The 13,104-nt window shown below is 42.6% G+C and overlaps 2 protein-coding genes across 3 annotated transcripts; both read left to right on the top strand.

The window, feature by feature from the left end:
• The first annotated feature begins 2,501 nt into the window (after window positions 1-2,501).
• On the top strand, window positions 2,502-6,853 carry LOC131139311 (actin, alpha skeletal muscle A). Its single transcript, XM_058088801.1, has 7 exons — window positions 2,502-2,650; window positions 3,357-3,493; window positions 4,117-4,441; window positions 4,631-4,792; window positions 5,348-5,539; window positions 5,630-5,811; window positions 6,369-6,853. The coding sequence occupies exons 2-7, from the start codon at window positions 3,365-3,367 to the stop codon at window positions 6,510-6,512; spliced, it is 1,134 nt and encodes a 377-aa protein (XP_057944784.1). The 5' UTR covers window positions 2,502-2,650; window positions 3,357-3,364; the 3' UTR covers window positions 6,513-6,853.
• Window positions 6,854-7,539: 686 nt separating this feature from the next.
• Window positions 7,540-13,059, top strand: ccsapb (centriole, cilia and spindle-associated protein b). 2 transcript variants are annotated; one of them, XM_058089248.1, is made up of 5 exons: window positions 7,540-7,643; window positions 8,492-8,788; window positions 8,856-8,960; window positions 9,136-9,344; window positions 9,432-13,059. In XM_058089248.1, exons 2-5 carry the CDS (start codon window positions 8,500-8,502, stop codon window positions 9,612-9,614), a joined length of 786 nt encoding a protein of 261 aa, XP_057945231.1. In that variant the 5' UTR covers window positions 7,540-7,643; window positions 8,492-8,499; the 3' UTR covers window positions 9,615-13,059. The 2 variants fall into 2 exon arrangements, with proteins under 2 accessions (XP_057945231.1, XP_057945230.1); XM_058089247.1 differs by lacking the exon at window positions 7,540-7,643 and adding an exon at window positions 8,340-8,411.
• Window positions 13,060-13,104: the final 45 nt, after the last annotated feature.

Below are 13,104 nucleotides of genomic sequence, written 5' to 3'. Positions count from 1 at the left end.
TGGCGTCAGCGAGCTTGTGGTGCAGTTCTTCAGTCTGCCGCTAAGTGGTGCTGTTGCTCTAGACAGGCCCATCCTAAAACATTGCAGTATCTGTGGTACAAGGGCCACTAGTGGTAAGCAGGGCTCATCTAGTGGAACTACCGTAATACCAGTGTTTTTTAACAAAAATAATTGCACAAATACGAATTTGTTTACCAGACATGCTTTTTTCATTTATGTTTTATAATTTTTTTAGCAAAAAGGAAAAACATTTGAAAGTGTCCAGTCATGCAATTGCAAGATCAAATAAAACCTCAGAGTAGGTCTGAAAATATTAAATTAACACTCAAATACACATTACACAAAATAATATACATTTTTTTTTATACAAGTATGATGATTCATCCACATACTAGGACTCACTGAAATGGCATCAATACAATGTTTATCTCCTTTCAGGCTCTTCAAACTTCACCTAGCTGAAAAATACTCAAGGTCCGTCAGCTGGCTTCGTCACATATCCACTGAAACACACACACACTTCTTTACCCTGACACCTGCTTCACACACACACTCGTCTCTCTCTTTCTCCTCCCTCCTGGCCCCTTCTGACCTCTCTCTCCCCCCTCCCTAGCAGGCTTGACAACTGCCTGTCCATTTACATTTTAGGTCTTTTGCAGGCACCCTCATCCAAAATGGCACACATGGAGTGCATAAAAGTAGCTCAACCTTGCTGCCGCCGCCTCCTCCCACTACACATTCATGCACACTCACTACTTTACATTTGTGGGCGCCTCCTTCTTTTCACACGTCCTCCTTTCTAACCATTTCCTCCACACCGTGGCCCTCCGCCTCCAAGACTATTTTTCTTGGAATATTAGTGAACAATACACATGGAGAGCCTTGACCATTTATGTACATCTTAAGAGGATAGATGGTTTTATGTTTCAATATTACATGAGAGGTCAAAATATTTGCCATGTTATTACATGCAGGCTAATGATGCTATCGGGCCAATTGCATTCCACGCATATACTTGATGACATTTGAGATTAGATCACTATATCTGTGCTATTGTTGAGTACTCATTGCTTCTATATGTATCCTTGTAGACATCTGTCTTCTAGTTTGCTACCTCTTTTTATATCAAGCTATTTAGTTACTATGTTTAGCGTTGGCTATTTATTTATTGACTTAGCTTTACACTCAACTATCTATTTACATTCAACAAAAATATCAACGCAACCCTTTTGCTCCCATCATTCATGAGATGGTGTGGTTACAACACTTGCAGCATCTGTGGTATTGTGCTGTGTATTTTTGTAGTGGCCTTTTGTTGTGGCCAGCCTAAGGCTGTCCAATCAGTATCTTGATATGCCAAGCCAGTGAGCCGGGTGGATTTTCTTGGTGAAGGAGAAGTGCACCCTTTAGACAGCGATGTGAATAATATTTTTGAGTGAAATAGGCCTTTTATGTATATAGAAGAAGTTTAGGGTTCATCTTTGGGTTCAAGCTGGGAGCAAAAACAAAAGTGTTGTGTTTATATTTTTTTGAGTGCATTCATCTTCTTATTCTACCATCATTATTTATTTACTACATTCTAATTGTCTTATTTTTCTTCTATAATTTGCCCTCCCTCCAAGTCTGTCCAAGAGTTTATTTTAACCTCCTTGGCTGCTCCTCTTTCACTTCTTGCGGCCCCCAATGCCGACGCCGGTCACACCTGCTAACACACACACACACACACACATACATATGTGCACTGCATGTACACACTGTATTGCGTTTCCACCCTTCCTTTATGCTTACACACACACTTGGGTGAGTTATAATTAATCCAAGTGCTCCAGCGTTGCAGACGGATAAGCTTTCCATCCTTATTTACTCAATTAGGCTTGGGTAGATTTGATGTTGTCTCTGACCATTAGGCATGGTAGTAATGCTACCATGTGTTGTGTATAACAGCATTTACTGCAATTCAGAATATCATTCTGTGTTAAAATACACTCAGCTATACTCACAACATGCACAATGCCTTTTGCATGGACATAGTACACATTAAACTCTAAATCCTATCATTTTGCAGTCACATAATGCAAACCTGCTATGATGTTTCTGCATGCACTTTAATCAAACGTCTACTAATTGCATTGCTTCTATGATTGACCCTTGCCCCCCGTGATGATGGCAGCGTTTTTCCTTTTTAAGGCTGGATGAGGCCTATACTTGCAGCAACTTAGCTTGGTAGCAACTGGCATCCGCCACACTCTCCCTGGAAAACACACCCCACCAACCAACCACCCACCCTCAGGGGCCTGTGCGCTCCTTATACGGCCCTTAGGAGTGCCCGCCAGCCTCTACGGGAGGTCAAAGAGACAGTTCCATGTATGGTTGGGGGGGGGGTTCTTTGTAGTCCGGGACGCGTGCTGTCACTCATGACCCCCCTCCCCTCTCCATCTGAAAGTTGATGGATGGCTGTGACACACTCTGCACCCCCAGTCCCTGAGCCCTGGCAGCATCCTAATATGGCAGAGGGCCGGTGTGGGCACCTTTTGTGAATGGTGGAAGGGTGTGTATATAAGCAGGGCCTGGCAGTAGGGAGGACTGTAGCTGGTTCAGCAGCAGCACTGGTTGGGTCATTCTCTCTCCGAGCCGCAGACACTCCCCTAAGGTAAGAGGAACACACCGGGACTCCTGAAGGGGCACATCCAGGCAGGGAAGGGGGGACAAGTTAGGGTAGAAACAGCAAGGGAGAAGCCACTCTGGACTAATCAGTGGGGATAGGGAAGTAGAAATGTCATGTTTAATGTCTAATACTACTACTTATAATAATAATAATAATAATAGCAAAATTGAAAGCTACTGTATTGTGAAAATTAAGGAATTATTATATTGTAATTTCAAATGTATTTGTTTGTACGCAACTTATTCTCATAGTTGTTTTGATAAAACCACCCCCCAAAATAATATATTAATGTTGTTTATCTTGTGTGTGTGTTACGCTAACAAAATCATGCTTATTAGTTTTTTAGCTAGTTAGCCAGTAGCCAATAGTAAACCTGACTGAATAGACTGAACTGTAATAACTATGTATTTTTGATTGACAGATTATACTTTTATCTTTGTAGTTGTAGTTGTGAGTCTATAAATGTATTCCACTTGGTTAGTTTTCCAATAGTTGTACAATACTAGTCACAAGTTTAGGGACACCTTCGCATTCCATAACATGGCGACGTGTGTCCAAAATTTAGACTGGGCTACCACGAGGAGCCACGTGACGTTTGTCACTTTTCATTGTAGTTTGGGGTATATTAGAACAAGCAAAAATTATGTATTGTTCATTAATAAGTCTTAAAAATGTACCCTTTTCCCCATAGAAGCCAACATGTGTGACGACGATGAGACTACCGCCCTTGTGTGCGACAACGGCTCCGGCCTGGTGAAGGCTGGCTTCGCCGGAGACGATGCCCCCAGGGCTGTGTTCCCCTCCATCGTTGGCCGCCCCCGTCACCAGGTAGGCACTTAGCAGAATACAATTACACTTTATCAACACACACTAATATTGGGAAGAGCTAAAACATGTTTTTATATAATTTAAATAATAAGGCAAAAGTATGTATTGTGATTTGGACTGTACTGATAGTAACAATCTATCAGGGGTGATTTCATAGGTCAGTGAGAAATCACGTGATTTCCCTCAGCCAATCAGATAAGAGGAGTAACAACGAGTTAACCCACCATCGACAATATGACTTTGATCATTTGAAAATGTTAATCATGTTTATAAATTAAAGGTATTGTAACGTACAGCAGTATTTTTAAAAAATTAAAAAATATTTATGTATCATTTCCAGTAGTGCTACTCTAAACTGTAATGCGAGGACAGCAATGTGTATAAGTCATGGCATCCTTGCACTGTGGAATTTGCCTCCTTGGGATAAAATTAGTCCCAGATGAAGTGACGCTGCACACTTTCTCTCTGTGACCTGCGTTGTTATTTAGCACATTTGCGCAATGGTCGCCATTCGCTTCACTATGAAGCCACCACTCTATTAAGAGCAAGGTCACATTCTGCTGTCATGTTCCCAGATTTATGTTTTCATGATAAAAAATCATTTCTCTCTCCCCGTCTCTTAGGGTGTCATGGTCGGTATGGGTCAGAAGGACTCCTACGTCGGTGACGAGGCCCAGAGCAAGAGGGGTATCCTCACCCTGAAGTACCCCATCGAGCACGGTATCATCACCAACTGGGACGACATGGAGAAGATCTGGCACCACACCTTCTACAACGAGCTGAGAGTGGCCCCCGAGGAGCACCCCACCCTGCTCACCGAGGCTCCCCTCAACCCCAAGGCCAACAGGGAGAAGATGACCCAGATCATGTTTGAGACCTTCAACGTCCCCGCCATGTATGTGGCCATCCAGGCTGTGCTGTCCCTCTACGCTTCCGGCCGTACCACCGGTGAGGGAACCACTCATGTACACTTCCATACATGTACTAATTAAATACTGTACTTGAGAAATTTGGGTTAAAACATGTAATTTCATTCATGCTCTTTTACGCACATATTTTACGCACGAACTTTACGCACAGCCAACAGGTCTTTCTCTTTCTCTTAGTCAACTCCTTGCATTCCCTGCCTCTTTATAGGTATTGTGCTGGATGCTGGTGATGGTGTCACCCACAACGTCCCAGTCTATGAGGGTTACGCTCTCCCCCACGCCATCATGCGTCTGGACCTGGCTGGTCGCGATCTGACCGACTATCTGATGAAGATCCTGACCGAGCGTGGCTACTCTTTCGTCACCACCGGTAATCAGCAACAAAAACATCATTACCGCCTCTCATTGTGCAAGGAATTGTAGTTTACAGTGGACCCTGAACTCCTCACAATGGTATTTCTCAAAAGTGACAATTCGAGAGTAATAAAGTAATGAAATCAAACTATTATACGGTAGCTGTTACATCATATAACGATAATGGAGATTTACACAAGTGATGAATGTACTTCAATTCGCTCTCACACACAATAAGTGACGAATATTACTGATATTAATTGGGGAAAATTAAATGTAACTATCATAAAAGTGATCATAATGAAAGAAGAACTATTTTAAGCCACAAAACGTGTACAGCACTTTAATGTGTCTAAAGTTTACATCTTTTACAAGTACATAAAGTGACTGCGATGTTTGAGGCTAGTACAGTATCTGCATTTCAGCACTGTATATAACTATAGAGCAAATCGGCGTACCGTACGCGTCATATATTCCACTGTTTTCACACTTTACGCACCATTCAGTGTCAGATGGCTTAGCTGTTGTGCTGCGTGTTCTCCAAACGCTCACCAACATGTCCACCCCACAGCCGAGCGTGAGATCGTGCGTGACATCAAGGAGAAGCTGTGCTACGTGGCTCTGGACTTCGAGAACGAGATGGCCACCGCCGCCTCCTCCTCCTCCCTGGAGAAGAGCTACGAGCTGCCCGACGGTCAGGTCATCACCATCGGTAACGAGAGGTTCCGTTGCCCCGAGACCCTCTTCCAGCCATCCTTCATTGGTACGTCCCGGTATTAAGAGACTGGAGAAACGTGACTCCACCCCTTTTCATCAAATATCATCCTAATACTTCTCCTCCTCACCTGCGCAGGTATGGAGTCTGCTGGTATCCATGAGACCGCCTACAACAGCATCATGAAGTGCGACATTGACATCCGTAAGGACCTGTACGCCAACAATGTGCTGTCCGGTGGTACCACCATGTACCCTGGTATTGCTGACCGTATGCAGAAGGAGATCACTGCCCTGGCCCCCAGCACCATGAAGATCAAGGTACATTAGATCACAACAACTGAACCCCCACCACTTCATATGCATTGCAGATTGCATTGCATCATATGCATTGCATCATATTGCATTATAAAACATCATGACATTCATTTTCATGATGTAGCAACTCTTACTTGGTAGAATTTGTAGGCCAATTAAAAAAAATTGACATCGGCAAACCACGCCCACTAAATGAAACGCGAAGCCACATAAATCACACATTTAGGAAATCAATACAATAACATTAGTAAGATTATGAGAAATGCAAGTTACTTTATAGATATTTCACAAGTGAATTGCAGCACTCTGTAAGCATAAAAAGTCTTTTAGAAAGGGGAAAACAGCGTCACCTGGAGGTGTATTGCTCCCCTCACACACAAAGTCGTCTTTTTAGACATTATTTTGAAAAAAATACATATTTCTTGTCCATATTGTATTGTTATTCAGAGTGCATTCTTATATTTTTCTAATATTTCACATTTTAAGCATGTTTTGAGTTGGACGATGCTGATGAATGTTGGGTACTGACGTATTACTGACCTCAACCTCTTCTCCTCCAGATCATTGCTCCTCCCGAGAGGAAGTACTCCGTCTGGATCGGTGGCTCCATCCTGGCTTCCCTGTCCACCTTCCAGCAGATGTGGATCTCCAAGCAGGAGTACGACGAGGCTGGCCCCAGCATTGTCCACAGGAAGTGCTTCTAAGTCCTCACCCTTCTACCCCAGCTTCTCCATCATCTCCACCACCAGCTATGCGGAGATCAAGCGAAAACAAGAAGGAAGAAGAGGCTCGACCTCTGCGGCACTGCAACACACTGCTGTCAATGGACTGCCTGTCTGTGCTGTTCTTAACTATGCATTGTGTCAACAAATATGCATATTTTGTAGCTGTCTGTTGCCTGTGTTGTACGGAGAAAGGCTGTGAAAAAAAACACCTCTGAACCATGCATCCAACCAAAAAAAACTTTAATAAAAAAATAACAACAACAACATGTTGCCCAACACATGTGAATGTAAGTGTATATACCTATTAATAATTTATTAAAGTCCATCATTTGGTATTTCTGACCCTGCTTTATTATTTTCGATAGGATGTAATGATTGTCTAAAAAAAACACAATAATAACACAATAATAAATTGTCCAAGAGGGTCAAACAGGGTTGACAGGTTGCAAACATCTAAGCCAGGGAGGAGTTGACAGGGGTCCATCCATCATAGACAGGAGGACATACCATCTCTCCATATCCTATCAACCACTGTGGTTGGGTTGCAGGTTCCAGGGAAAGGCAAGTCTGACTTGCCAGGAATGTGCCTAAGCAGAAGCAACAGGAGCAGCATGTCGGTTTTGGACCTTGAGTGCACGACGGACACGCGACACTTTAAGACCTGTGTGAGTGGATCCGGGCCTTCTTTAGACAAAACTGGAACATGGGCACAGTCCCACGTCTTTGCCAGCCTGCAGGCCTTATAAAGCAGGCAGCAGGTTGGAGTGCATGAACTCATCACTAGTTGTCTCATTTCGCATTAATTAAGTTTCAATTTTAAGTAGGTTCAAAACAATGGTTATAGTCACAGTTTTTGTAATGGATACATATTTATTCATTGTCATATTAGCACTTCTAAAGCAAAAAATACATTTCCTCGACCATCTGCTACAAATCGTTATCACAGCAATGGCTGCATGCATCCTTCATGACACCTCGGCCACCTGTTGCAGGGTGTTTTTGCTTTTTAAAGGTACACCCCCGGAGTGGGCGGAGCTTAAGAGGCGCATTACACTCCAGCAAAAACATGAACGCCATCTGTTCTCAGCTTCCGTGAAACCCGAGCCTAGTGTAAGTATAACTAAACTGTGCACCGATTTAGAGGAGGCGTACAAGGCGGGTTTTCTACTGTAATGTTCTTTAGGGCTGTCAGCAAGTGCATATCCTCTGACAGCTAGGAGACCATATTTCGTCTAGGTACGTAGCTAAGTGATTATCGACATGGGGGGGTGTCTATAAATAACAGTAACACGAATTTGAAGTTAATTGCATCGCTGTAGAACAACTGGACACCATTATTAGCACACGGCTAATGATTTATAGTGTAAAATACATTTAAATTAGACGCTTTCCGATAAGCTAATTAAAGGATACTTGTGATAAACCTTACCACGGCACAGTATTGGAATAATTGATGTCGTGGTGTTTTTGCAGCAGCCCCTTCCTACAATGATTTCATTTGCCAAATGCTGCTTTTAATTTGGAAAGGTTTTTATGGCAGCCATTTAAATGTCCTCAGCCAATCACAGTGGGGGTTGTTTACATCGTTTAACTACACTTCCGGTGTTAAGTATTTAACTGCTCAATTTTTGTCCTATATTCAATACATTGTAATATTAAATTACTACCAATGTTGACACACCATACAATGTTGACGTTATCTATTCGTGGTCAGACATTTGTGTTAATTCTCATACAGATTGTAAAGCATATTTCCGGTCAAAAGCGGAAGTAGGCGTCATCTGGAGGTGTCTCTGCTTCGCCATTGGTTGAGCGCTTCCCAACTATTTTTGTTTAAACATTAGTAGCGACGCGTATTGAAAATGAGAAGAATAAACGGTATCTTTTGCATTTTATGAAGCATTTTTTGAAATACTACAAACGCAGGTAATCATTAGTGGATTGTTTACTTTGTGCAGGGAAGAAGATGGTGACCAAAAAGGTTCGCTCGGAGTACATGAAGAAATTCAAAGACCCCAAATGGGAGTCTTATGCTAAGTGTTACGAGGAGCTGCTGAAGTACAGGCTGAGCCGGAGACTCCTGGAGCAATCACACAGGCCCTTATTCTGGAGTGGCTCTGATACGGACTCTGACTCTGTAGAAGGAGGTTCACCTGAGAGAGGTGAAGACCTTTTGGGGACGCAATTAGAGGAGTGCCAGGGGGCCAGAGGAGATCTACCCAGACTGCCCTTGCTGGGGGCCGAGCAGGGGGCTGGTAAGAATGGGATTTCCATGTATGGTTTAGTCTCGTTTCCAATCTCCATGTTTCTTTGTCTTGCTAGGCTGCTGTGATGATGGAGTCAGAGAGTCTTGTGCACCAGAGGAGCACAGAGGAGTGCGTATTGTTAAACAGTTCAAAAATGAACCCCACAGGGAACCACATGCAGGTATCTGACGGAGAGCTTACCCTCAATGTCTGCACAATGTAATAATAATATCAAGTATATGAATCAAAAATGATTCAAAATGTTAAATATCTCCAACACTTTTTCTTTCCAGCCAGAAACCTGACTTTCTTATCACTTTACCGCTTCTATGTCTTGTTGTCTTTCTTTCCTACAGAAAAAGTTCCCACGGTTCCACCGCTGCAGCAGCTTAAACCAAGTAGACTTTCCAAGTTGTCACGTCTTCAGCGGGTACAGTCGACTACACGGCAGCGTCCTAACGAGGACAGTAAACATCCCTTCGCTATGTATGCTTCTGGCGAGAAGGATGCTGACACTGCAGGCAGAAAGACGCACAATGTTCTCCCTATTGCTTCAACCAGTGAGGTAACAACCCCCCCCGGCCCCCCATCCTCGTAATATGTATGTTTGACACCTACACAACAGATCCTAACACTGGATGTTTCTTTGCAGATCCATGCATCCGCTCTTAGGGCAAAGATCAGAAGGGAAGCGGAGCGACAGGTCCAGACTGAAAGAAGCGAGCGTCGCAGAACCAAGTCAGCGGATCTGCACAAAGCCAGAAAGACGGTTCAGCCTGAGTTTAACCCTTGGCTCACGGAGTACATGCGCTGCTTCTCTGCTCGCACCCGATGAAACGCACACTCAGACACTGAGAATACAAAGCCAATATTTGTGGCTATTATTCACCTCATAAACAGTGAAAGTTACTCTCCGGATCTTCTAACAGGAACATTAGTGGCAATCACCATTAACTTAATGGGTATTAATACATATTTAGGAACTATGAAGCCATGTTTGAGCCAATGAGTGGTTAGGGTGTTGCCCATCAGGAAATGTGGAAAAACAGGGTTTGAATCTTCGCTTGGGTATCTCTCTGTGGAGTTTGCATGTGCTCCCCAATGCGTGGGTGGGTTTTGTTCTGGTTAGAGATGGGATTTATGGCTCTTTGAGGAGAGCTGGATCTTGGTGAGCCGTTCCTTTCAAAGAGCCGTTCAAAAAAACTGTCTCAAGAAGCCAGCCTGGCCTTAACGCATTTTATCGTAAATTATCACTGGGAGGAATGAATTTAGATTTACCACTAATATGAGTTAGAATATATCACTATCGCCTCACGACAGTGTTCCCTCGCTACGTCGTGGTTCACCTTTCACCGGTTCGTTGTTAAGCTGTTCAAACTTGCATATTTGTTTCAAACAGTATATGAATGAGCATTGTGTTGTATTCGAGTGCTCTATCGGTGCTCTGTGGTGTGTCTTATTATATTTACTACTGCTACAGTTAGCATGTAGCAGTAGTTAGTATGTAGCTCCATCGATCTGTGTGTTTACTTACGAGCATATTAGGAACTCGCAGCAGACAATAGCCGGAAAAATATAGAAGCACAACAGTCCTTATTGGCTCAGGGAGAACCCGCCTATTGTATTCTGCGGTCCTGATTGCCTCTAGGCCATTGTCAATCTCCTTCATACGAACTAACTACCTTACTGCATCAGCTGCTTGCTAATCGCCACTAACCTAACCTAAACCCAAAGCTAAATCGGCTAAATGAATCGTCGGTTCAAGGAGTAGTATTTTTTTAACAAGGATACAAAAATGCTACAGTCAAACGGCGCCAGGACGAAGAATGGTCACAGCAGCGAATATGGTGAGTCACTTCATAACTTATGTTACATCTTAGCTTCGACATTGTGGCATGACCCCAGTATGCAGAGAGTAGGAGACATGATTGCAGGTCAAGTATATTTTCTTTTACCAATTGCTGCAACGCAGACAGGACACTATCACAAGGAGCATATAAAGAAAAATACTTCCACAACCTAGTGCACAGGAGAGTGATTCAAACTAGGAACAAGTGTGAGTGATTAACAAGGCAAGTTGAACCGAAAACAAAGTCGGGTAGAAGTGATTACAAAATAAGGGTATACAAACAGGAACTGGGGGCATGGAAACAAGAACTAAAACAAACCGTCATGCTGTTTAACTCACAGATTGTGACATTATTGTGTCCAATGTAGTAGATTTATCATTAAAATTCAGACAGAATTTGAAATTTGGTTAGGGTGTGAGAAAATAATTTTTCAATCTTATATGAAAGGTCAATATATCTAATATGGGATGGTAATGGGTTCCAGATTTTGGGAGCAGAGCACCTGAAAGCGCTGCCCCCCATGGTGCTGAGGCGGGCAGAGGCACAGTGAGGTGAAAGGAGGAGGACCTGAGGGAGGGAGCTGGGGTGATAATGTGGAGGAGGTGAGTCAAGTACGGAAAGCTGAAGTTGTGTAAGTTCTTAAGGTATGTAAAGGGAGTTGGTACTGTATACTCTGCTGGACTGGGAGCCAGTGAAGTTGCTGTAGGATAGGGGTAATGTCATGAAATGAAAAAGTTAGAATCCGGACAGGAGACTTCTGGACTAGTTGGAAAATGTTCATGCCTGTCTGAGAAGTATATAAGTGTAAAAAGGGGATTGTGAGGGAATTTACAGCCTTAAAACATTTACTGTTTAACAATAGTGATCATATAAAGTTGGCTACTTATTGCAGGCTATTTTGGGAACCTAACCTAAACGAGGGAATAGTGTATTTAGTACAAATTCTGTGTATGTGACTTAAACACGTATAAACATTAAGAAACAAAGCAGGCTACAATGAACATCTGTGCTAAACAGCTTTTAGTGCAAAGTTTTCCACACAAAAATATTATTGATAATACGAAACTACTCTATGACTGACTCTTTTCCTCATTTGGCTATTCAAAAGATCTGGTTTGTTTGTAAATGTCCCACATTCCAAAAACATGCATGTTAGGTTAATTGTTGACTCTAAATTGTTTGTGAGTGTGAATGATTGTCTACTGTGTCCTGCGATAGGCTGGCGACCAGTTCAGGGTGTATCTGGTGTATCTCAGCTAGGATAGGTTCTAGTATACTCCTGCGACCCGAGTGACGATAAGCGGCATAGAACATGGATGAATGGAATGGAAGCAATACTTGAGTCAGTCTCACTTTGTTAAGAATGTTTCTGTCAGTGACAGACCTGTCATAGTTGTAAATGAACTGGTAACGTTGGCACTGGCTATTGTGGTAATGTGCTGGTACATTAACCAGCCTGAAAGCTAGTCATTAGCATTGTCATGAAAAATGGCTTAGGAATGTAATTTTCTGCAGCATATTTTGCAGCATGTTTACTCTTTGTAACCATAGGAAGTCCATCCATCTGTTGCTTATACCGCTTATCCTCACTTGGGTAGGCTGGAGCCTATCCCAGCTGAATTCGAGCAAGAGGCGAGGTTCACACTGGACTGGTGGCCAGCCAATCACAGGGCACATATAGACAAACAACCATTCACACTCACATTCATGAACATGCAAACTCCACACAGAGATGCCCGAGCGGAGAACCATAGGAAGTCTTTAAACGTAAGTTAGCTTTGTAGTGTTGAGAAGTGTGTTTATTTTTCTTAAGCCGCTGCACCTTCCCCGAAGTCTTATTGCACCCCCCAGGGGAGACCTTCCTCACATTTTGAAACCCCCTGGCTCAGGACGTCAAATTAGAGTGGCCATAAAGACAAAATAGAGGCTATTTGTTGATTTAGAAGTAACCCAAAGTACTTTTCCCTGTATTTGAGTACCCAAAACATGTTCTTGCTGACACTTGACAATATCGATCATATCATCAGTCCTGAAGGATGAACTTGTCTGTGCCATATAAAGACATTTAATAAAGATATTAGTACTAATGTCAAGGGAGTTCAGGCTGGAGTTAACTTGTGCTGCACACTAACTTGTTTTTGTTGCACCTATTGAGGTCAGTGTTACATTTTATGGCTGAATTATTCTCCAGTGTAATTCTGTAAAAAAAGACATTTTTGAACAAATATGTGAAATTTTGTCTGACGATCTTGTAGGTGAATGGGGGGTGGGGGGGGGGCAATAGGATGTCACTGATTTATTGGTGTGTTGGTTTAATTTATCTTTTAGAAAAGATTTTTTTCAACATTAATCCACTTTGAATGAAATTACATTTACCACAACACATTAACTGTTTCTTTACCTTTCAAACATCAATAAATCCTGTTTCCACCTGTTTCCTCTTTGTTTCTCTCTATTTTTTTTTAAATATATACA

This window comes from Doryrhamphus excisus, chromosome 12, assembly GCF_030265055.1.
Source record: "Doryrhamphus excisus isolate RoL2022-K1 chromosome 12, RoL_Dexc_1.0, whole genome shotgun sequence".
NCBI lineage: Eukaryota > Metazoa > Chordata > Actinopteri > Syngnathiformes > Syngnathidae > Doryrhamphus > Doryrhamphus excisus.
This window is presented reverse-complemented; position numbering and strand designations above follow the sequence as displayed.